At 34.2% G+C, this 25,859-nt stretch overlaps 1 protein-coding gene and 1 long non-coding RNA gene across 3 annotated transcripts in view; both read right to left on the bottom strand.

The window, feature by feature from the left end:
* The window catches only part of LOC117314910, a 15,792-nt gene extending 10,651 nt beyond the window's left edge, over window positions 1–5,141 (bottom strand). Inside the window, exon 1 of the long non-coding RNA XR_004529633.1 lies at window positions 4,777–5,141. This is a non-coding gene — a long non-coding RNA (uncharacterized LOC117314910). The remainder of the gene's footprint in view (window positions 1–4,776) is intronic.
* Window positions 5,142–7,441: 2,300 nt separating this feature from the next.
* Window positions 7,442–25,859, bottom strand: part of LOC117314908 (death domain-containing protein 1-like) — a 78,112-nt gene continuing 59,694 nt past the window's right edge. For both annotated transcript variants that reach the window (XM_033869008.1, XM_033869009.1), the window contains exons 3-13: window positions 17,318–17,699; window positions 16,736–16,934; window positions 16,179–16,313; window positions 15,779–15,961; window positions 14,409–14,537; window positions 13,779–14,010; window positions 12,372–12,501; window positions 11,997–12,110; window positions 10,852–11,281; window positions 10,476–10,739; window positions 7,442–9,284 (exon numbers count right to left, since the gene is read on the bottom strand). In XM_033869008.1, the coding sequence (XP_033724899.1) occupies window positions 9,174–9,284; window positions 10,476–10,739; window positions 10,852–11,281; window positions 11,997–12,110; window positions 12,372–12,501; window positions 13,779–14,010; window positions 14,409–14,537; window positions 15,779–15,961; window positions 16,179–16,313; window positions 16,736–16,934; window positions 17,318–17,699 (2,309 nt within the window). In that variant the 3' untranslated portion in view covers window positions 7,442–9,173. The remainder of the gene's footprint in view (window positions 9,285–10,475; window positions 10,740–10,851; window positions 11,282–11,996; window positions 12,111–12,371; window positions 12,502–13,778; window positions 14,011–14,408; window positions 14,538–15,778; window positions 15,962–16,178; window positions 16,314–16,735; window positions 16,935–17,317; window positions 17,700–25,859) is intronic.

Raw genomic sequence — 25,859 nt, 5'->3', positions numbered from 1 at the left:
TGAAAATAAATGTCATTAATGCTCTGGGTTAAGTTTTTTCTATTGGTGTGTAATTAGTATTTAAAACCTCAAACAAGCAGAAGGTGGTAGGACTTTGTTAATAAATGTACCTTTTCTGCGGAGGTGTACAGTTTGACCAAATAAGTCATATTTTAATGTTAGATGTGATTTGAAAAAGAAAAAAAATATCCAAGTTATTGAGATTTTTGAAAAAAGAAAAAGTATTTACCTTAATATTGGTTTAGTATAATGGATGTGTTGGAGAGGATTCCCTGGTGTTACCCATCATATCCCCAACATGTACATTTTTGTCTTTCAAATTAAGGTTTTATGAAATAAACAGATTTCACTTAAATTATGAAGAAGACAATAAAAAGAAGTACGTCAATCATATGAACAATCAACTGGTCATTATTTTTAATTTGAAAAAAAAAAGTTTTAAGTAATGTATGTTGCTAGACCAGAGAGCTTCCATGAGCTGGACAGCATGGTAAGGTTGTCTGAGAGAACAGATTAAACAGAAGGATTGCATGGCATATCGAAAAATAAGATATTTACGAAAGTTGATTCAATTATGACACCTTTTAAAACACGTGGCCTTGATATGCATGCGAATCGTGCAAAGGAAGTTATAACATGCTTTGTTTGTAAAAGCATTGGAATGCTTCAAACCGACAACCTTGTTTAGAACTTGACAAGGGACCTATGTGTGTAAGTTTGAAGTTATGTTCTGAAGCTTTCGTTTTGGTATATTTATGAAAGTTTTTGAGGTATACATTATGTATTTTTATGATAAAATGTATTAGAGTGAAAACAATATTTAAAATATGTCTTTAGTTTCTGCGATGCTTGTCTCTTTAGTAAAGCCATATTCAATTAACTATTTCCAAGTTTACATTTTTTTATCTCCAATATTTTCTATTGCAAGGATACACGTGTTCCCGAATTTTCAGCTTACTATTGAAAAGAAGCTATCAGTTACACATAATATATTATCTTCCTTAAATGTAAACTACTATTTCAGATAAAACTGCACTTCATTCGCACAGCATTTAAAAAGATTCAACACTGCACAATTGCTTTAATGTTTACTAAATGAAATGTTTTGCATACTTTTATTTGTAAAATAAGATTACATCCCCCGTTTACCATATAGGGTATAATATTGAGATACATTTATTAATCAATTTTAAAGAATTCCACGTACAACCGAAATTGTAAGCTAACTGTTCAAGTAATGTTAGCGACTATCGTTTTAGAATTGAACAGTTTCAGTTGTAAAATTTTAAGTACAGCTTTTAATGGAATTTGATGGTATGTATTGTTACTGTATTGTTCCAGTGTATGTACATCTGTTTAAAACTTTATATCAACGCCAATTCATTTGCTTTCCAGTTAGCAGCATGCTGCTCTACTTTTTATATATCATTTTCATCTCGTTCAGTTTTAGATAATTGCTAATGTTTTTTTATTCAGCACATTATCTTGTATATTATTATTTTATTACACAAATTGAAGTAATGTGCTTGCATGAGATATTTGATTTTAGCTGATAAAAGTTTTCACCAATTTATTACTAACAATGAACGTAATAAGCACAGACGTTTAAGATAATCTTTTAGCAGAATGTTTATAAATGATTGGATAGTTTTGCATGCCAGTTACAAGTTATTTGAAATATATTACGTTACAGTTTGTAAATGGAAATCGAATGGAAATAACAGTGAATGTTTATACAAAAGCTAAATTTGGCGGATCAAATTACCGGTGACGTTTGTCATATAAGAACTCAATCCAATATGTTAATTACTTACTACTGTTTAGTTATGATTTGAATCATCATTATAATTAGTGGGTTTTTTTGTCAATTTTCAGACGCACCTGTAGCAGAAAAATGCAGGCACACAAAACAAACGTTCCAAGGAAGATCTTCACAAGTGGTAACCAACTGTAACTATGGTAACAAACTATCATTAATATCCACTGACAATTTTTGTATGTCGTGGTAATAATGGCTTTTGTGATAACCAGACGGAAGTGAAAACAATTTACCACAAAGACTTCTAACCATTGGACTCCCGCGAAAATGTTGTAACCACAGCGACAACAAACATGACAACCTAGTGGTTTACTATAGTAAATGTGTCATCTTCCTCCTAGCTGTAGACTGTGATTCACTTTTAAGACTTTCCACCCCTATTGTGTAGAATAGACTCAACCATAATTGGGGAGGAGCCATAATGATCAATAGCATGTTTTATAACGAACACACGGACTCTCCCATTAATAGGGATTTTATTTTTATTTATGGTTGCCATTGTGATTCTTCTGACGACTGATGATTTTTGCATTTAGAGACAATGTCAAATGCTCTTGGGGTCCATTAACACGTGTCTGTAGCAAGATTACTTTGTCTTTGTGACTAAAGGCAAGAGTGGAGATTTGAGATTTGATATATCTATGTTTCAATATAAGCTGTTTGAGGACTGTTTCTGTATGAATTATTAGTATGAAATATCTGCTAACGTACGCTGTGTAAAATAAGCAAATAATTTGATTGGTTTTCATCCAGTAACCATGAGTGTCACATGACCTACAAAGGATCATTAAGGATGTGTATGTGCTGTATTGCATACACTTTATTTGAAGACTGAGGCGTGTTACTAAATACATTGTTCCACAATTGGTATATTTTATAATATAGAATAAACAAGTTGATAAGAACATATTTACCGACACATTTACAAAAAAGGGTTTTAAGAAATTTAGTGGAAATGTCAAGTTGGATGGTTGAATGTTGTGTTTGATAATTTAATGTGAAAACATTACCTCAGAGGGATAGAATGCACTTCAATCTAACTCTCCACTGATTTCTAAGATTCATGATTGGTCCAGTTACTCACAAAATTGCATAAAATATTATTACGATGATTAATGTGTCAATTTTGTTTTTAATATGACAATTTCTTAGACTTGAGTCAGTGACTGAATTTGACTTTTTTTCTGAATTCGATTTTGTCACTTAAATATTGTTTATCAAAAGAAATTTGAAATATTGAGAAACCTCTTCTCTATTTCTTTTACAATGAAATATAAAGCTACTCATCTCAGCATGGAAACATCTTATACTCCCTCTCCTTCAGGTGCTTCTGGTCCCACTCACTACCAAAACCTGTCTTACAATACGGAATCATTCTTACATACCATTTTATGTATATGCGATATTCCATTTTAGTACATTTATATTCAACTGAAAGAGTAGGGCATTGTTATTTTTCAACGTTTTCATAAACAGTCGCTGAAGGTATTGTGCGAGAAATCATCTGTTGAAAATGTTGGCACAGAAATCAAGAAATAGATGAAAGGCGAACATCAGAGAAATGTAAAAAAAAGAAAAAGAAAAAAAAGAAAGAAAGAACAAGAAACATGTAAGAACATATTGTACCAAGAAGCCAGACAAAGGAAATTCCAATAGTCACTGAAAAGTCTAAAGCATCATACGTATACGTGTCATTGTTCAATGAGCAAACCATTCTCGAGTCGCTATGAGCTGTTTATACCGATGGAATTGCTTTAGTAAACTGTTTGTGTCAATGGCGTTGCTCTAGCAAACTGTTGATATTATTGACATTGTTCTAAACCATTATGTATTTTCATATTTCATATCCTGTCGTTTGTCTTTCATGAATTATTTTCTTACTAAATTACCGATGTCACAATGTTGTATGTTGTTGTGTTGTTGAGGCTCATCAAACCATTCATCTATATTTATGAGATTTTGTACATTTAAGGCGGAATTTAATGCACCTCATGAGAATATACAAAAGATAGACCTACCTTCTGTTTGCTAAATTAAAAACAAAACATACACTGTGGTCATCTTTCTATTTTCATTTTTCATTTGATATAGAATTCTGGAAGAATTGAAGTGTGTACCGACCGATCATTCTAGATGTAGTATTTAGTACATATCGTGTGTGTAAAACAACAGCAAAATTTCACACGGAAGGTTTGAGAGATATAGGTAATTATGACAAAGAATGAGTAAAATTGTAGACAATTCACGGTTGTCGAATTTTCGGAGAGATCCGGCATATACACATACACTGTAAGTATAAGGTTGTCAAGATAGTAGATACGTTGTTAACTTCATGGTGACAATCATATCTCTATCTTTACAAATCCAAACAATCTCACAAAAAGTCATCTGGAATACATTGCTATTTTTATTTATTGGTCTATTGGTAAATCTATTGGTAAATCTGATACGTCGAGTAGGCAAGCACAGCTTCACCAGTGGTATTTGATTGTTAGTGTTCGGTCAATATAAGGAAACAGTGATATCAAAATATCATCTTTATCACTACTGGTAGGTTTTATAAATAATAAATGCGATAAAGTGTGGATAGAGAATCACTAACAATGTTGTGATGAGTCTATTTTGATTTGATGGCCCGGATTATGTAATTCAGACGTTAAGGTTAATCGTATTTCGTTATTAAATTGCAGTTTTGATTTCTTTAAGAAGAACATATATAAATAATTCGTTTGAAGGTTTTGCTTTAGACGTGTTACTAGTATAAGCATTTAATTATATGCTTCCTTGCTATTAAATTTCTGTCTGATGGGTTTTTTCAAAAAACAATATGGTATGTGATTAGGTCTAACACCCGTTTCATTAAGTGACAAGACGGTGATATGTTGAAAGAACGAGAGAAGAGTAGAACGGTAAAAAAAAAAAAAAAAAGCCAATCAAATGACATTGTGATCCGGAACCTATAGGTTGGTATAAAGGACATCCGAAATGTAATGCCTACGACATTCTGCTACTGTGTAAAAGGATACCAGGTTTCGAGATGCCTAGATTATGAACAAGGCAGTCTATGTTACGTTGTATTTCTGTAAGCCTCGCTACTGTCAGAATGATAATAATATTTCTCACAAGAACAACAAGTATAGATTAGATATATGCCACATAGTATGTTTCAAGTTTGATATATACTACGTGGTATGTTTCAAATTTGATCTGAGCAAAAGCAAATGTTTTAAATTGGATTTTTGCTACAGCGTATGTTTCAACGTGTGATTTGTTGCCATAGAACGAAATTTTTCGACTTGTTTAATTTCCCTTGGACGTGGAGCTGGATATCGAATTCATTGTCAGTCTGATATTAGAATTATTTTCAGTCTTGTGTGATTGAACTCTGTACTTGTACTAATCAATGATACCTACAGTAGCATTATATGTCCACACTTTTTTATTACGTGTATAAACATAACAGATCATAATGAAACATATTTATGAATTAGTAGATTTAAAAAGATAACTATTTTTCCATATGTGATAAAAAGAACTCTCAAGTGATTTCGAGCTTCACCTAACCCTAGTTCTATGTTGTCATCTGACATGAATTATAGTTAAGGGATAGATCATATTTTACCATTTTTGGGACTGGTTTTATGAAATATGCATGTTAGTGGAATTGTAGGCAAGCAAATTGATTTGAACGTTGTAACGATGTGTATGGATGATATGGGTGACTCTACGATCTGATTAATATCCAGTATTTGACCTTTCTATCAAAGACAAATATTATCTTCACGTTTTCCTGGTAATGTTTTCAAGACCGTTAGGTTTCAGCCATACATTACGGACTGGTCTGCATGTTGTCGGTATATCTGTGACAGGGTGTTGTGTCACGTGTCCAGATACTGTATCTCAGTGTGTTGACTGTATACACCAATCCGTCGTTAACCCAATCATTCGTGACCATGGCTGACGCGGTGACATGCACCTCTAAACACACAAACACGTTAATCAAAAACAACTTACGTAGAATTCAGATGATTATCTATGACTTTACACCATTGACAATTTAGTTATCACACTTAAAAGTTAATATGACATTCAATAGTTAATGTTGATACTTAAAATGATCCAAATGCCGCAAATTGGGCAGTTTGTATCGAGTTTCTTTTGTTTGCGGAATAACTCGTCGGAAGGCAGGATATTAACTTATTGGTTAATAAAATCATATAAATCGCTATCTTTATCCTGTTAAAGATATCATTTCATTGCATCGTTGATCATACTTCAGGTATTAAGTTGGTGACAATTTCCAAAACGAAGATGTGAATCTGTTCTAAAACTGAAAACTTTGATTATGTTCATTTTTTGTTTCCAAACAATAAATGTGTGGTATTGCAGAGGATTATGTTCGTGTGTTTGTACCTGTATCCTGCCTTCATTTTCTCTGTTTTCGCAATACTTATAACCGATTTATCGTCACCGTAAAGGTCTAAGAAGCATAACACTGACATACAGGATGCAGCAAATTTAGAGCTTGATATTGATCATATCGTAGAGTCCTTGTGTAAATGAGGTTGAATGGAAGGAAGTAGGAACTATTTTGTATGCACATCATTGAATATACAATGTAGTTAACGAATGAACTCATGAATAAAATGGCTGATTCAAGATCATGTATTCATATTAAATTATGACGACAACTATATTACATGTTGAGTTGTGTTTTTGTTTGTATGTAATCATTAGAGTCTAGACATTATAAAATGACAATTGAGTGAAGGAAATATTTCTGTGAATTTTCGCACGATTTTTATTTAATTTTTCTTCATAAAAAATTTAATCATCTTTACAAAAAAAACAACTTATGTTCGTGTTTCAGATGCATTTATTTCGCATTGAGAATCCATATCCTAATGAAATCTTAGTGTAAGCATAGTGTGACGGATGCCGCCGGTGAGCTTCGCAATCGCTGATTGCACGTGTTAATACTAATGATATCAAATGTTTGGGATGGGAACATTTTAGTAAAGGTCAGAAACAATCTGGTTAGTAACGGACCAATTAAATATCCATATGAATGTTTTTTAACATCGAATTAAAACATGATTTAATGCTAAAATCAATCGGAAGCTTGTTCAGTCTTCATTGTTTCTATCAACGTTTCAAATGATGTTATAAGTTAACTGGTATTTAACATTAGAAGTTATAACTATATTTTGATTCGGAAAGTGACTGAATCATCATAGTTAGATATTAGTACCTACCGTCTGTAGTGAACAGTTAATATTTCAATCTTTTGCTTCTGTGAGTTGCTCTACTAAACTTTTATCTAAATACCTTACTATTCTTAGTACAATTGAGACAGGGATGCAGATGTATTTGGATTTATAAGAACTACAAGGAGCTATTTTTCTTTCCAAACGTTTGATTTCCCTGCTCTATAATTACCTTTCCCCTTTCCAAACATAAGGAACGCCTTTGTCCTCTTACAGATTACGTGTTAATGTGGTAGTGTTAATGTCCGTTTTCTTCGTTGTTTTTAAATGATTTCCATGTTAATGTAATCGATTAGCCGAGTTTGATATTGAATATGTTAACATTATCACACATACAACAAGCGAGACACGTGTCGTTGATAATTAGATTTATTATGTACAAATGTATCAAATATATATATATGGACGGATATGATAATGCACATTTAATTAAATCGACGTAATTGGGAAAGACGCTGAAAGAATACATATACTAGATCAAATACACAATACACTATTTCAGCAGGCATTTAAGGGGTAGTAGTAAAATGATCACCAATACTCACATAAACAGAAATATGACAGAGAAGATTCGTTCTGATTTAAACTCAATTAAACATGCTCCAAATTTTAATGGAACTTTTGTAAGATCTACAAATATATTGCAAGGATTCAACAACAACATACCAAACAAAAAAACAACAACACTATTTTCTCAAAATTAACACCATCGATATGGAGTTATAATTCTAGAATTTATGTTAGTATTTATTTCAAATAACTTAAAACGTATGTTTCCAATGATAAGAATTGTTACTGAGTGATATACATGTTATTTAGATGTAGTTTGAAAATCCACGGTACGAATGGAAATTATATCATAGCATGATACCGGCTCATAATGTAAAAACAAACCAAAATAGTCTTTAAATAAAGAAGGAAATAAATACATATCTTAGGGCATAACGTTTTATATGAGAAAAAATTCACTTTATATGTACAAAACATAAATAAAATATTCTGAATTTAATTAACCAATTAGGTTTCATACCTGTCATTCTTATTATCTGGTTAGAATGTTGCATCAATTTAACACGAAACATATTTTGGACGGAAAATACAATAATATATTATTGTACATGAAATATATATTAAACTAAAACAGTTCTACTTGTAAAGGAACATATGTAAACGAGGCTGGTTCCTTTCATGAAACATAAAAACATGCATGTATAGACCTATATAATATAAATAAATGAATACATGATAAGGCACCCTATTACGAAATCTTGGACGAAGACCTTGTAGGGTTATGTGACCCAACCCAACATTGTTATGTTAGGTAATCAACAATCAAGTTCATATTAACAACACATTAGAGGTTATACTTGTAGCTAATTTTGCACTGTAAACACCGCGCTAAACTATAGTGTGTGCTAATTTGAACCTCTTTGCGCTGTTTTCTATGGCTAATTCTGTGTTCATGATAACATAAAGGGTCTGATATGTTTACAGTATTTTTTTTTTCTACATCAGAATATAAATAAATGTTATGAACCTGTTTCAATACTGGTAGCATTTCCAACCCACCGGTCTTTAACACACAGTATCACTGTCTATGAAAACTTTAAAAATAAACAATTTTTATTTTCTAGATATGACCTTTGACAGATATAATGTTTTCAGTTTCACAAGTACCACAAATTTAGTTGAAACGCTTGAGTGCTGGAGGCCTCAGACGGGGTATCCACGGAAGTTAGTTTGTACCTCAACATAATTTTAGTATTTTAAGTACATGGACTGAGAATGTCATTTTACTATCGGTAGGATGAACTAGGTCTACTTGAACCGTATTGGTGATCAATAGATAAAAGATATATTTGTACATTCCATTACAGTGCTACTACCTGACTTCTTCGCCTTATCGACCTCTGAGAAAGTCAATCTGAAAGTTTATCAAGGTCACTTTGGGTGAATGACCAGAGATGCACGTATATATATCTATGGTATCATCTATTGATGAAGTTTGTATGACTATATCGTTTCTAAGGAGGTGACCTCTGCCCTTATGACTACATCGTATCCAAGGCGATGACCTTTGTCCTGGCTCAGCAGGCTTTTACTCCATGTGTACTTTGGAAATGCCGCCACTTTGATCTGACATCTTCCGCGAGGTCTGCACGTCCGCCTTTAATTAAGGCATTACTAAGCACTGCGACCTGTAAATAGGTAAATGACAAAAACTTTAAGGTAATTCCTTATTTATTTGTTTCATAAATCTGTAGTTTGTTCAACGATCTTTACGAAACAGATGTAAATTGGGAAAACACTAATTACATGTTTTACAATATAAACGTGTACACATGTTCCTTTGAAAACTAATACCGAAAGTTATTAAATTTGCGGTGATATTTCACCTCCTCATCTAGATTTTGACATTTTTTGGCACCTTCTCATGTATGAAACACTGACGAATCCTAGGACGAAACAGCTATAAATTATTAAATTTACAGCGATATTGCACCTCCTCATCTAGATTTTGACATTTTTAGCACCTATGAAACACTGACGAATCCTAGGACGAAACAGCGTGTGGTGCATTTTAACTCATTCTGACTCAACTGTATCTAACTCTCAAGTTGTTTTGAATGGTTGTATTATCTTATGTGTCTTCTTTCCAATCGTTTGACAGACGCATCACCAAATTGTATTCTGATTTCATTGTGGATATTACTTCTAACGTTCACCTACAATGACTGTAATTTTTGCCAGTACACAAGGAGTATACAATGTCACACAAGGTACTCGCACCATTCAAAAGAAATTGAGAGTTAAATACACTAGAGCCAAAACGAATTAAACTGCATAACACAGCATTTTCGTCTCTCTATGACTCGTCAGTGATGTAAATAGCCTTAGGTTTCCTACGTTCCTTGTAAGTGATACTAGGGGCCAAGCAAGAGTGATCATAAGATGTGACTAATAACTGAAATAACGTGATTTTTTTTAATTCAATTAGATAAATATCATAATTTTCAAAAAATATTGTTTTCCAAAGAACGTTAATTACATGTGTATATTTAGCCAAGTATAGTTTAGGTAGATTCCGTATATATTACGATCTTCTTCGTTTTTTATAACAAAACATTTGCTAAGCAATTGGTGTTCGTTTTCCTCTTTTTAAAACCATTAGAAAAAATTGTGTCCATCTCACAATCTACATAATATCATGTTATCGTAGAAACAACTATTTGATGTAGTTTGGAATTCATTGTCCCACAAATACATTGTTTACTACCAAATTCATATTGAAAGGAAGTATTTACTTGTGTGATATTTCTGCAATCCATGAATATGTCTGAAATATTTTCGAATTGTATTTAACACACAAACACTCGATACTGCCGTACCTTATCAGTGGATTTTGGCATTTTCTTTAGCCAGTTCAGCAACATCTCGTAACGCGCATCCTCTTCCGACCTGTCACTCACTTGGACATTCCGCAGGATAGCTTGTATTCTTGCGCGGCTGACATTCAGCGAGTGAGCGACTTTCTTCCATTCATCACCCATATCACGTGCAAGATCCCTTATGAGACCATCATCGACGGGGTCTGTGGTTGTTATGATGGTAACAGGAGCGGCAACGGGCATATAAGCAGGCTCAATGTGATACTGGAAGACAGCAAACCAGAAATTAGAAGATATTTAATGTTTATTTTAAAATTCAAACTAGTGTTGCCATATCAATACATACAATTCGATAAGTTATTTCCCATTGTGTTACCTTTGGAATGTTGATGGATATCTCACAGAGGAGCTCCTTCTTGGTATCCTGTGCGCTTTGGACAGAACTCTCATCGACCACAGAAGGCGAGCGTTTTAACTTTCGGTCTGGCTTGATGACGTAACAGCGTTCCAACTGAACAACTCCTCGGAAAACGTTAAAATTTTTCTGTAAATACTGATCCACTTCCGAAGCATAAAATGCAATCTCAGACTTTAGGTTGGAATTGTATCTCAGTCGAAGGGTTTTTTCTTTCGAGTTCGTGATATTTCCGCGAAAGGATACTTCGATTACATCACCCTCGTTGATATTCACGATGCTGCTTGGATCCGGTCCGTCGTCATATCCTGATTCATGGAGACGTTTGAGAACCTTTTGGGTTTTTGAAACAGGCACAACATTTATCAGGCAGTCGAACGGATCGTCACTCCTGGAAATGATGAAAAATAGACAATACTGATGGATTGTAAGTGAATGCATTCCTACCAGCAAATGTTGTTGTCTGATGTACATTTATGTAAGTAGTTTAGGAAACAATATTCCAATATAAACGTCAACAAAGTTTGACGCATTAATTAGCAATTAACCTCTTTCGATTGGCTATTTGACATGTAGTGGATACATCTTTACACAACCATCGGGGATTATAAATATTTTTTTCTGAGTCCATCACAATACTATATGAACTTAATAAGTATTAATTGTTCAATATTCTTTAGTCGTTTTAGTTATCAACAAAAATTCAACGGAAGTGAATGTGCGCCTGCGTAGTAAGTTGGGTGATAACAATTAAGAGTTATCAGAAGGAAACGAATTTGCTATTTTTACTAACAGTGACATTGACCTTTGAACTTTGGACCTGAAAAGCAATCCAAAGCAAGCACTTTTGGTTAGGAGGATTTGCATGAAGTTTGAGTTTTATCGGTCAAAGGGAACTCGAGTTATTAATTCCACTGGATTACATTTTTTTCATTACGTTCGATAAAAGAATACAATTCGCAAAATACAGAAACATGTACACTTCAGACACACATCGACCACTTTTCACGAACAAAACATCGTTTTTGCTTCAGATTTTGGCAAAACTGTGCAACTTTGAACCATCGTAAAACGTCCTTTGCAGTATATATATAGAATTAACATACCTTTGTTTAACAATGACCTGTGCAAATCGCTTGGACAAAAACTCAAAAATCGCAGATGCGATTGGAGGGGTGTTTTCCTCTGCGATGTTTGTGCGTGTGCGTAGTACAATAAACCTGTAAAAACGATAAACGGAATAGAATAGCATGTCAGGTCGTAACATAACCATTGGCTGATTTATACATTACAGAGCTTATATATACATTCTAAAAAATCAGTTTCATTACAGCCTCATTGACTTAAAAAATGGGTAAACTAAAAAATATTAAAAAAAATAAATAAATTAAATAAAATAAAAAATCCGACGTGTTTTAATTTGTAGAAGTAGTTGCCTCTATTATTAATTGTTGCTACCTAAATGAACATTGCTGACTGACCTTTCAAACGGCTGTGTTAATGTGAACTGGAGGAGGTCTAGTTTCACTTGCTGTACATTGATTTCCGGGTGAAACGTCCATTTACCGGTGTGGGACATGGACAGGAAATGTAACAGGTCGTTCTCATCGTCTGCAAGATGGCAAATATATTACCTAAGCTGAATGTTTATTGAAGATACGTTGTTATATGTGTTCCAATAGTCCTAGTCGTTGTGTTGGGTCTTAACGTCCTTGCAACAGTGAGGGCCACATGAAGACGGGTATCAAGGTGACCCCAATATTCTAGGTCATATGATGACGGGTGTCAAGAAGACACCAGCAATTATAGAGTAAAACAAAACACAGAACGACATAGCACTGAAAAAAGAAAGAAAGTTTAAGATCCAAAGTATCGCAAAAGGGACAAAAAATCTATCTTGGTCTCTTCAATAAATAGAAGACACAAAAAAAGGCTTCGGGGGCCCACTTTTAATCGCCTTCTACGATCAACATGCAGTGTGATATAGCGGGACGTGTTCTAGGGCGCCCCAACGTCACTGGAGAGACGACAAAGGAGAAACCTACCCCGACCCTGCAGGGGGCCTCATAATTAGTCACATCTTACGACGTGCAGTGGGATACAGCAGACAAACACTTTCCTCGCTCATGCACAGGTTGTACAGCAATAAATGAAATCAATATCCAAAATATTAATTGAGTGTCCGATTTGATACCATTGTGTAGTATTGTAATTGCCCAGGATAAATCAAATAAACAACGATTTCTCCATCATTCCCAGTTTTGTCTCCCGTATTACCCGTTTGAGACTTATTTATCAACCATGACGATGTAGTTTCTTTGTCAACACCTACCATAGAACAAATAGTACGTGTTGGTAACAATACAATGACGTCACGACAACAATACAATAATGTTGCGCCAAGCCAACATTGTGTTGCATTTATGTTACTTTTTTGAATATTTGACCAATTGATTCCCACTTAAGTACAATAACAAGATGAAAGAAAAACATATTCTGAATTTTGTGTAAACCTGATTCAGAAACCGAGCTCCATGCGCATCTGGTTAAGAATTTTATTTATGTGCTATCCCAGTTGATAAACTCATCTCCGTGTACTTCATGGTTAAGTGACCGAGTTTTGTGATATCCGAGTTAAAACATTGGAGACAAACCGAATTGTTATACCTCTATTTTATAACAGTGCCTGTGATTAGCCGAAACACATCGCATGGAAGGGGATAAAACGTCATATTTCCCGGAGGCGTGTGAACCAGGGAGATAAATATAATTTAGCATGGTCCACATGACTACCCCCACATATTGTTGCGAGGAGTTGTCTCCCTTCCAGTTATTTACCAATGGTGGACGAACAGAAACGCAAACATAAATGCATAATATATAGTTACCGTCGTTATGTCCATACTCTCCCATGTACCATTTTGTAGTCACTTTGTCCTCTTCCGTCATCTGAGCCTCTTTCTGCTGCTGGGCCTTTTTCTTCTGTTCCTCTTTCCTAGCCTCTTTCTCGTAATCAATAACCTGAGCCTTTACTGGATGTTTCATCTTTTCTTCCTTCATCTTTCGTATTTGTGCCAGCTTTCTGGCCTTGGCGGGGTTTGGAGGACAGGGAAGGGTCACCTGATTTAAAAAGAAAAATAATGTGTTGGATATCAATGGAAAGAATAGTTAAATTGTATTGTCGAACAGAAATGTAAGATTGTGTTCATCCTTTCCACGTACGTGATGTATGGCTAACGACACATGTCACTAATACTTTCAGCAATGATGACGTTGATCTGTTTCGTGTTCTATTTGACTTACTTTATTCCAGCGAAAACCGAACAAATGAAGCAAAATCATGTTCCAAAGAAAACAATGTTTCCAATACGACTATCATTTAAACATGTGTAACTGAAATGTCCCTAGATTTATAGAAAATTAGGTTTTCATATAGTAAAATTTGTTGATGGCGCTGGTCCTTACTAATATTTCTATATCAAACCTTGACAACATGCACGTGTTATATATGGACGTACCGTAATAGGTTTAGCAAAGCTATTCGTCTCCCAGTCGGCGTGTATAATGGGGCTGGAGGTTAGCAAACCTTTACACTCCCTCCGTCTTGTTTGCATGTCATTAATAGTAGCTGAGTCAACGGGCTGGACCTATAATAAAATCACGAGTAAGTGTTAAGGTAGCCATGGTCCAAATTCCAAATCGAGGTAAAAGACTATACGGAACATAATAATATCTACATGTATTGAGATTGTATGCAAGGCACGCCTCTATTAAACGTTAACGAATAATTGAACACTTATATCGAAAAGAAACCACCTTGAATGCAACAAACTTTACGGTAAACACACCTACGAGTCTTTTGAGTTTCAACACGGATCTTCGAAAGACTGTGTCAGATGTGTTTAATGCTTTTGAGTAGATAAATGGATACATAGAATTCCTATTGCCATTGCTGCTAATTGGGTCATTCGATGGTAAACGATGTTTTTGTGTATGTGATATTTTCCTCTAAAGAAAACACCCTGATAAAATGTTTAATACATGTACTTTATTCTGTTATTTTTTTTCTGTTGCAGAAATATCGTGTGATATTTGGTTGATGCCTTACATTTCCTACAAGACGGAAAACATCATGACGATGTTACGCATGTGGGTTAATGTATTTATATAATTGAACGGACCAAAATTATGTTCTTAAATAAATACATTATTTAATAAAGCCCTCATGAGTTCTGAGAGTCTGGAAAAGGTGCTTTACATTCTTCTATTTGTGCATGTACAGGCATGTACGCTCTTATCTGTTTCATATGTATTGCTTTAGGGTCATCGGGTGCTCTAGGACAATTTATAGAGCAAGTGTTTATGTCCATGCTTCGGTATTGTAACTCTTCAGTATTTGAAGTAATGGAATCGGTATATGAAAAGGAGCAAACGTTGATAGCCGAATGGATCGTTATTAATTAATTAATTTATTATTTAAAGGTGATTTCAAAAGACAAAAGGTATAGAAGATTTCGGATGTACACAAAAGCTTATAGATTCATCACATGTAAAACCACCGTCCTCTTTGTTGCTATGGCAGCCAATCCAAGCTGTGATCATAAAATGAAAGTTGAAGTCTGATGCGCCGGTTTTTTTTTTGTAAAACTACAATCATACCTCGTACTGATTGAGGTAGTTTGATCATATCCGATCAATTTAAAGAAAACTAACAAAAACACTAAAACAAAACAAAGTCTTCGTGTGAGGCAGTGAAGACACAACGCGGGACAAGTCAATACTATGACGTGCAAGATGCAACATTGTACAACAATGTATACACTAATAAGCTACAGAATGGGACGCAACATTAATCCACATGGGTAGTCTTATTACTGTATTACATTACCTGCATTCGGAAGAGCTCTTTCGTGTTGAAGGTGTCTTTTTGCAGCGTGAGAGTCACGCGGTGATCATATGACGACACTATCTTTGCTGGCCGCTTCGAAAGAGTGACATAATCTCTCTTGTACCTTGTCATGACAGCTAGAGTTGTCTGCCCCTTAATCTCTGCTTGGGCAAACTTCACATCCTTTGGAAAAAAGATACGGATGTTTATAAAGACTTACACTTTATGGATAATATTTATAGATCCCTTTACATATATATGTATATACGTTTTCGAGAAATCTTATTAACTTCTAAATTTGTAGATTATGAATTGTTTCAATTTCAACCCGATGCTGATATTATGGTCATAAAAAGGTGAATACCGGTACTGTTTGAGATAAGCATAAAATATTTGCTACCTTAAAGTTTTCAAAAGTGACCTCCCGGGATGGAATTTCCTTCCATTCACCATTTATTTCCGCTTTGATGAACGGTTCCCTTGATGACGCGGATGAACGAGACAGTTGGAACGGGACAGCTACAAATATAGGCTCCTGTCGGAAAGAAATTGGAATAGATAAAAACGTTAGTATCTGCGTTTAATCTATTGTTTGCATGCAGTAGAATATTGCTTACTTATTAATCTTATTTGTATTTATTACTTTATGTTACAGTGAGTTACACAATTATATAGACAAACATAAGTATGTTATCAGCCAGTTTTACTCAAACACTTATACATTTGTTAGATTTAAGGCAAAAGTTACACTAAAATTATTCAATATTCATCCCGTTACAAAATAGTACAACATACCTATATATTTTAAATCTGTGAAGAGTTATGGGGCGTACTAACTTTAATTGCAATCGGATGTTTATACCACGTCCTATACAACTTAAAGTACCAGGTATAACTTTCAGCGATGTGCAATGTGTATCAGAAATAAAGTGGAAAATAAGTATGTGGGCATTATACCTCGAACTGTTGTTGGTCATTTGCTTTGTTGGTCAGTGTCAGGACACAGCTGACCAGTTCCTCTTGTGTTTCATATGCAATTCTACATTGCATCTGGTCAACGACTTGTAACTCCAGCTGTGATTGGTCAAATTTAGACGGATTTCCTCGCACCATGCAACCAACACCAATCTCATGGGCGTCGCTCACAATGTTTATTCTGCAATGAAAATCGTTATAGTTTTGTTTAGTTCGATAATTGAATGTTTCAACCTCTATCAACAGTTTCGATCATTTAAGGACAGACTCCTCTGGTTGCAAAATGCATACTTGTGGTGAGTGTATGTGTGTTTTGGAAGGCTGTGGCATGTCCAACTTCATAGCGATACCTCACTGAAACATGCTGTCGAAGACATCCCACAGGACACCTTAATCTGACAACAGGAGTAGTATTCTACATTTGTACAAAAGAGTACAGTGTATAACGATATTTACCAACGAAACTGTAATATTTTAACTCAAAATTGTTAATCTGAAAACATTTGTGACACTTCATTTAGTATAAGGACATTAAAGAAATAAACAGAAGATAACAGAACTTACTCGTGTGTTGGCCATTTTTCCCAAACAGGTCCTTTTTCACCAGAATTCATTTCCTTTCGTTTCCATTCTATCTCTTTCTGTTTTCTTGCTTCTAATTCCATGCGATCTTCCTCTTCCTTTTGTTTTTGAAGTGCTTCCATCTTCTTCTGGTGTTCAACTTTTCGTTTCGCCTCTACTTTGGACTTCAGTTCGAGTTCCTCTTCTATTCGTTTTGCCTCTTCCTTTGCCCTCTCTGCTGCTAGCTGTGCCCTTACGGCTGTGCTTTCGGTTTCGGCCGACAATCGGAGTGCCTCGGACAGGTCAGCATTAGCCTTAGCGACTTCCGCATTTAGGCGAGTTAGCTTCTCAGTCAGCTCACGTTCCTCGACGCCTACTTCATCATCTGACAAGACAAAATAATTTAAAATTAGATCATTTCTGTATAGAAACTATACTTAGTTGGAAGTTGCTTCATGTGATCAGCTATCCTTTTGACATCCTGATGTATTTAAGACGAAAATGATGGAAATTACAGAGTTATGGCCCTTTTATACGTTTTTGGTACTGTACCACATTTTATCCAGAACAATAGGTCCTCGATTCGCATTCACTCATATTAAATACTTTGATATTTCAAGTGAGTGTAACGTACCGGAAATTAGGCAATTTTTCTGTCTGGATATTTATTCTTTGTTTATTTATAAACTATATCTATATTTATGATTATTTAAGATAGTCGCAAAGCATTATTATTCAAAATGCCTTTACATTGTAAGGTCTAAATGGAGCATATTTAACTTAATCATTGGCATAATAAGATTTGTTTAATTGATTCGTATTGTGATAATGTATTTATCTGTCTATATCATGCCATGTTCGCTCCTAGTTTTCATCGATGAGTTGAATTACTACTTCGCAGTTAAAACACTGCCTGTTTACAAAAACTTTGAGATCTAGAATCCAAAACTGATCACTTTTAGAATTATCGCCTCGTCTTTGTATAAAATAAACAAAAACATAGCTTATTCGCTTTAAAGATTGTTTCAATATCTCCGATATAAAAGTCAATTTTGAAGTGGCACCCAGCCTGGAATTAAAATACGTTATATGTAACTGACTTGTGTGTCCACAAGTCAATAACGCTAAGAACCCCAGCAGGTGATATAAAGGATATAACTTAATACCGGGTTTATACAGATCGTCACACGCATTTCTCAATGTTGAGAATCAGATCGTGTTTATAACGGTGAACACCTGTAGGCGAGACGGTCTCAGTACATGTTTTTGTCATGTAATGTTCGTTCGTGCGATCGTAAACATACACTTCAAATCCATTATATCGTTAATATCTACTTTCCGGATTCAAGTGTACGGTTTGGGCTATTATGTTGTAATTTACCTTGGGTGGGCGTGGTAAGAACTTGATTACATTTCTAAATCAGTCACGTAGTCAACGTAATAAACAAATAGTGATCTAGCAGCTGTTAAATTGGTGTTATATTGGGAGCTGGAGAAATTTATAACACACGAAACAAGTCTTCTGAGAGAGATTACACAGGACCACTATTTACATGACATATGGATACCATCCTTAAAGACATCAATTGTGATCGAAATTCTGTATCGCCTAACTGAATAGTTAAACAGATTTTTCCTAACCGGGCGTATCAAGTGATAACTTGTATTACGGAAAGGTAAAGTAAAAACAAAGAACCGACGACAGTGCCAGCTGTCAAAAGTCAACCTGGGCAGTTAAGCAATAGTAGTCAAAATAAACAATTTATAGGAAAAAATATAATCGACAATAGTTAGGAAACAGAAGGCAAACTAAACAACTTATGGAAAACACAAACGACCACAGTTCGGCAACAATAGTAAAAAAAAAAATGAAATAAAACACGTTCGGCATTACGGCTGTACCGTATTACTTGTTTAATAATATTTTATGTTGTTTGAACACTTTATATTTCGACTAAACAAGACACGCCATAAACAGTTATTTGACCCAATATACATTACCCGTCAAAGTATTTATTGATGACGACCTGACATGAATTTTAACCAAGTCTGAGTGGTTATGATAAACGATAAATCTTATTTAAGTGTAATGACACCAGTTTTCTTTCCGCCTCGTCACGAAAGCTCTCAGAACAGGCAAACATACCTGGGTAGAATACCAGTTTTTCTTTATCGTATTTGGTTTGATGATGGATGACGAATCACCTGACGTGTACATGTCAACAACGCTATGCTCTCTACTGGGATGGCTGATTAGAACATATTCAGTTTTATTTTTTGAGCCACAGTATGCGTTTAGAGCGAGATTATGGTAGTTGGTAGAATAATTTTTATATTTAATCGTGTTTTATTCATTTCAACCTATACATATATTAAAATAAATCAGGGAAAAATGAACTCGATATAGCCGAAAACGCATTACAAACAAGTAAATATTATACAAAGAAATATACATTGTGAAGCCAATGGCACAAACATCTTTTACAGAGGAAGTAAAAGACGTTTACTATTCCGGAACGATTGTTCTTATTATCCTTGTTCTTCTTCATGAGTCTCCATACAGACTGATATTCATGTGAATATTTTGAGTTTGAATATGTGGTTTTCTTATGTCGGTAATGTTTCTTTATTTTGTAAATTATTATTTGTATTTGTAAAACCCATGATTATAATCAAAATCCAATTATTATTTTTCTCTCTCTGTTATCTATTGTTTTTCCAAATATTTTCTGTCACTAGACATATTTTTATTATCAGTTATTTGATATGTTGATATTCAATTTAAACCCTACTGATCCCGGACCTAGAGGTCAGCTGATTTAATTGACGTTACAATGAGTTACTTCGGGCTATTCTACCGGATGTTAATATGAGCTAATTTTACACACAGCGCTAAGTGATATCAATTTGTAGAGTGACCGGTAAATGGCCTGTCCTTTGTCTGAAGGGCAAGTACTTTGTAGCGGAGACTTTGAACTTTACAAATAGACAACATGAAAGAGGATAACTTAAGCCCAGTTTCATGGAATCTCTCAGGACTCAGATCTATCAAATTAAACTCCATCTCCTCATTCAAAGTATAAAATATCCGCCACTTGTATCAAGTAGTATGAGTGAATTGTGCCCTCAAAGCGGAACAATGAGATAGACGATATGGAAGGCGAGGTGTTCAATGTAATCAGCGGAAAGAGTGTTATTGATTCGGAAGATAACGGATTTCTATATGTTATAGCATGGGCACTTAAATAGTAATTGTATATCGATTGATATCACTGGGTCGTTATACTGATCAAAACCTCGTTCAACTTACGACAAGCGAACATAGTTATCAAAATATTAATAATAGAATTTCTTTTACAGTATAAGAAAGATGATGTGCGTTGAAATGTGAATTTCCTCTATTATAAACTTATTCTATTTTGTTCATTATATTATTCTATCAATAAAAAAACAAAGCTCCCTTTGACTTTGAATGTTTTATTTATATTTTGGCTATAAATTTATATAAGTTAGATCTGGTGAGCAAATTAGTACGCTATAACAAAAATCCACAAGGTTTCTAATCTTTTTCAAAAAAGTTTCAAAACTTTTGGCGTATAAGAATTTCCATATGAATATGTATCAACTTTATTTATTTTGCAACACTTGCGAAAACAGTTACATGAAATGATACTTATCATTCGTGTTGGCCTTAATAAAAGAATGCGATAGGTCTTACTGCTGATGGAAACGAGCAGGTGATTATGAACATGACAAGACTAGACACAAAAAAATCAAATGTATATGTATGAATTTGCGATGCAGTAAATAACTAAATGAGGTTGAATGATATACAATGGGCATTTCCTCAACAACAAAGGGAAAACAGAGTTGTGTTTATATTGCGTTGGCACGGTTCTTGTTTGATTAATATATGCCATATCAGAATAAACACGGACACGCATTAATTAATCAATTAAGTAAACATAACAATATCGACACAATTAAAAGTAAAATCTCATTTCTGGTTGTAAAATAATCTGTTACAGTATATTTATACATAAATACATAGAAACGAGTTGGCATTGTTTAGTATTGTTTATCGTTCTATCAACAGCTAAGGTCATTAATGTACAGCCTCCCCTGTGACAAGTATAATCAAGTTCGGTGGGCTGCGGTATATTCGTGTTTAACTTTATAGTGCTACCTTACTGAAGAATACCGACAAAGACACCCAGCAGGACACCCCATCCGGTCAAATTACACATGACACTTATAACGGGCGAAATAGTGGTCGCACTCCCAATAAAGCTGAATGCAAAGCAGGAGTAGCAACTTCCAGCACCATTTTGATAGATGTGGTATGTCTCGGGACAGAACACAAGTCTTCCTCACATGGACAAAAGCTCAACTAAAGGTCAAAAGTCAGGCAGTGTCGAGGGAGACATAAGGGAAAATAAAGATTCTAAAAAAAGAGAACAGATCAAATTTGAAATATTGAGTATTCCAAGTAACCAAGTATATATTACATACTTCTTTATCGTCAGAAATGAATGTTTACTTCAAGTTAACTAGGGTCTTCGAGTTCTCCGAGTTCTAAGTTTGGCTTTATTTCAGAAATAAAGCAAACATATTGAGTGTATACTATCTTCAGAGATGCCTGCAACATGTCCTTGGATAACAGAACCAGGTGGTCAGTAACGTTAACCGTCTTCTTCATCCATCATACACGCAATACAAGTCAATGTCACACTCTGACAAAATGACATTCTCATAACGAGAAACGGGGATCTGACAAAGGACCAACTGGGCAGCTTTAGTAAATTGAATTTGTTTAGACTTTGGCATGAATGGTTCATTAAATTATTACAGAGAATCGTAAAATGATGAATGTCATCAACACTTTTATAATTGTTTTTTTTTTTAAGATCAAGGAAGGAGTTAATCGGAATATCATTAAATTAATATATATAAGTTTAGCAAAAGTTTAGGTGTATATTGCATAATGAATATAAAAACTGTATCAAATAGCTATTTTGTCCTCTAAGGACTCTTCACTAGAATCAATGGGGTTGCTGTCATTTGTAAGCCTTCGGCTTGTTCGACAGATGTTGTTTCCCTCTTGGTCCCTGGCCGATTAATTACTTTGGTTGATTTGGGGTCATAGAGGTCAAATTTGCGAAAATCCCAAGGGGATTTAGGGAAATGATAATGGATGAACAAAAAATCCCTATATCCACTTACTCTTTAGTTCGATAAATTTGTTTAAGTTTACATATTGTATATATAAAAAAACAATGAAAGCGTAGGTATAAATTACTAAGTTAAAAGCCTCAGAAGTTATAAACAGATTAACACCTCCGCCAGAACAATACGCGTCATTTCAAATCTATAAACGCTGCTATGTTAAAAGCACTGTAAAGTTTAGGATACAACCCCTGTAGAGTATTAACAGTCGTGTTGGTCCCTGTACATCATATAAATACATCGCACAGACCTTAAGTGCATTGATAGGACTTTAAACTGTATTTAATGCGTGGACATTATGATGCCATAACCAAGGTGATAAAATGGCGTTCGACAGCTGTATGATGCATTATATATTCATTATTCGGCAGTTACTGCATCTATTTATAAATTCATATTTAACGGTGATATTAACTTTAATCTGTTAATTCCATTATGATATTATAACCAAGGTGATAAAATGGCGTTCGACAGCTGTATAATGCGTTATATATTCATTATTAGGCAGATATTGTATCTGTTTATCAATTCATATTTAACAGTGATATTGACTTTAAGCTGTTAATGTCATTAAATAACAATGAATATGAACGTGTTGTAATACTAATTGGTTAGTATAATAATATTATTGTCATTATTACTAACGGCTCATTTATGCAGAAAATGTCATTAGGGCAAGTAACTTATGGATAAAATGGCAAAAAAGAAGGTGTATTACTACAAACTAGGTCTGTATCTCAGTCAGGTATTTATTCTCATATAATCCGGACAACCGTGAGGTACAAGCCAAAACTTATTCTTACATGTAGCAACATTGACCTTTGCCTTCGGTTGACCATACTCTATATCGATAGGGTTGCTGTCCAAGTGGAAGCAACACCGAAGTTTTACCTTGATTTGGTAATACTTCCTGACGTTATCATCCGGGAAAGGTACATTATATTTTAGAGACGGTGACATTGAGGTTTGTCTGAAAACGCCCGAAATCGATAGGGCCATGTCCCCTTCCCATTGAATGAAGCCGTTCAACAATGTTGAACTTCGATTGACTATTCACTCTCATTGTACTGTCGTACAATAAATGCACAGACAGACAGATGCACGCATAAATAGCGTAACGACTTCATTACCCTTTTCCAGTTTAAAATCAAAACCTTCCATTATTACATGTAGCAATGCCTTTAGGAACACAGCGATAGATTTTGGATACTATTTGATTGCGTAAATGATCCAGATATATATTTACATATTTAAGGTTGAACTTGTAATGATTCAGTTCAACGCTGTCGAATAGAATGTGTTACCGTAAATGGTTTGTCTGTAAGATGCAAAGAGTCAATGAAAAAGAACCCGTGATGTATTGACGGTTACTATAGCAACTGTACTTATGAATCTAGATATGACTATACAAAAACTAGTTAAAAATTGCCTGTTTACATCAGCAGGCTGTATAGAAACAAGTATAAGTATTTACAGCATGTTTACACACCTGCTACCGAAAGTCAGGAACCATCGTGTATAACTGCTGCAAGTGTATACCTATTCTAAACTAAATCGTATTTCCCCCAAACATTGATAGAACGACGGCAAATTGTTCATACTGATATTTTATTATTATAGACATCTGCAGACGTTGAGAATAAGACCATGTGTTCCGGAAGAGTTAGCATTTTGATTTACTGGCGACAAATATATTAAAGATCATCGAAGGCGTCTGGTGTAATATTTGAAAAAATAAATTTGAATGTGATACTGATGCTCCGTACCTGTGCATACCTTGTTTTTCATTTAAGAGCTATATTCAATATCTATTTCGGACCTTAATATTTCTTATGTTTTCCTTCGTAGATTCCTGTTGAAGAGTCCTAGAAGACCAAACTAGCTGTATCATGCAGTTTTACTCATTTGATTTCACAGAGCTAATATTTTGCAGTTGTACCAGTCGGATCTAGTTTACTGGAATTGAATTTCGCCTTGTATAAATTCTGCAGTAAGCAAATGAATACGTCTTTACATTCGTGTGTATATATCAAATATATAGAGGATACTGAATAATTTCCTTCGATTACAATTTATATTGTACTAGTATGACAGAATATCGATATATTTCATGAGTTGAACAGCTATATCACTGCAGTGATGAAATGAGCTTTTATCAAATTGATAAAATCCGACTTTTCACTGATTCAGGGTATAAATGCTGGCTGAGTTATTGTTTTCGCGCCATATCTAATGAATGCAAATATAGAGAAACCCAATCCTCCCCGACCATTACCAACTATACAGTACTGCAGCTGATATTAAATTCAGATATGGAGATGTTTTAGCATGGCTTTTGTTAATCCTGTTGAGTAATACAACAAACTTAAACTGTTTTTATGCAACTTAGTACGATCCTTTAATGAGGTTTACTGATAATTTTGCCTTTTATGCCTAAAGCTTCTTGTGACAGATATTGAGATTATGTTACTAAGTAAATTAAACTAGATCAGCGCGGTACGAATATTGATTTTTTTTCTTTTTTTACTTTAAAAGGAACTCTTCAACACATGTATTTGACATTTCATTATATTGAATACATTGTAGCATGAAATTGAATTCCTATAACAAACTCCGTATGAGTGATATATAAGGTGTGTGACCTTTCAGTGTATGTATGTATGGCAACGTTAAGGAAAACACGATAAGGGTGATTAATAGATTCTGTATTCACTCTGGCAGAAACCACTTACATGTTTATACAACGTAGTCATGTTCACTTTAAATTTATCATCTTTAGAGGTGGATTGTGTAGAGATTTTATCACTTATATGTTTTATATAACATTTAAATTTAAATTTGTCAGTTTTCTATCCGGTTTGCGTGGAGATTTTATAACTAAACTAATAAAAATGGGTAATATATATCTAAATGAGATTTCTTTATCATGAACATAGTGAGCTATATGTTATTGTTAATTAACATGTTTTATGTTGATTTAACTCATATACAAGAAAAGAGAAAGATTTTTAAAAGTATACATTCCTGGCATCTTTGACACACATCCATCGTAATATAGAATGATAATGCACGTTTATGACTTTACCACAATTCCAGTTCGAATTCGTCAAAATATTTGTCATTATACTAATAAAATGCCTCAGATATTCACCTGAATGCCATCCAATTTCAAAATTGAGATTTTCAAATCTAACTATTTATTTAATACATGTAAATATTCGAAATAATTTAACTAACTCAAACATATTTTTCAGTATCTCATCTGATGCGGGAGTTGATAAATGATTTGGCACATTACAAGTAATTACAAAATAACGAA

The sequence above is a fragment of the Pecten maximus genome, chromosome 17, assembly GCF_902652985.1.
Source record: "Pecten maximus chromosome 17, xPecMax1.1, whole genome shotgun sequence".
Classification (NCBI taxonomy): Eukaryota; Metazoa; Mollusca; class Bivalvia; order Pectinida; family Pectinidae; genus Pecten; species Pecten maximus.
This window is presented reverse-complemented; position numbering and strand designations above follow the sequence as displayed.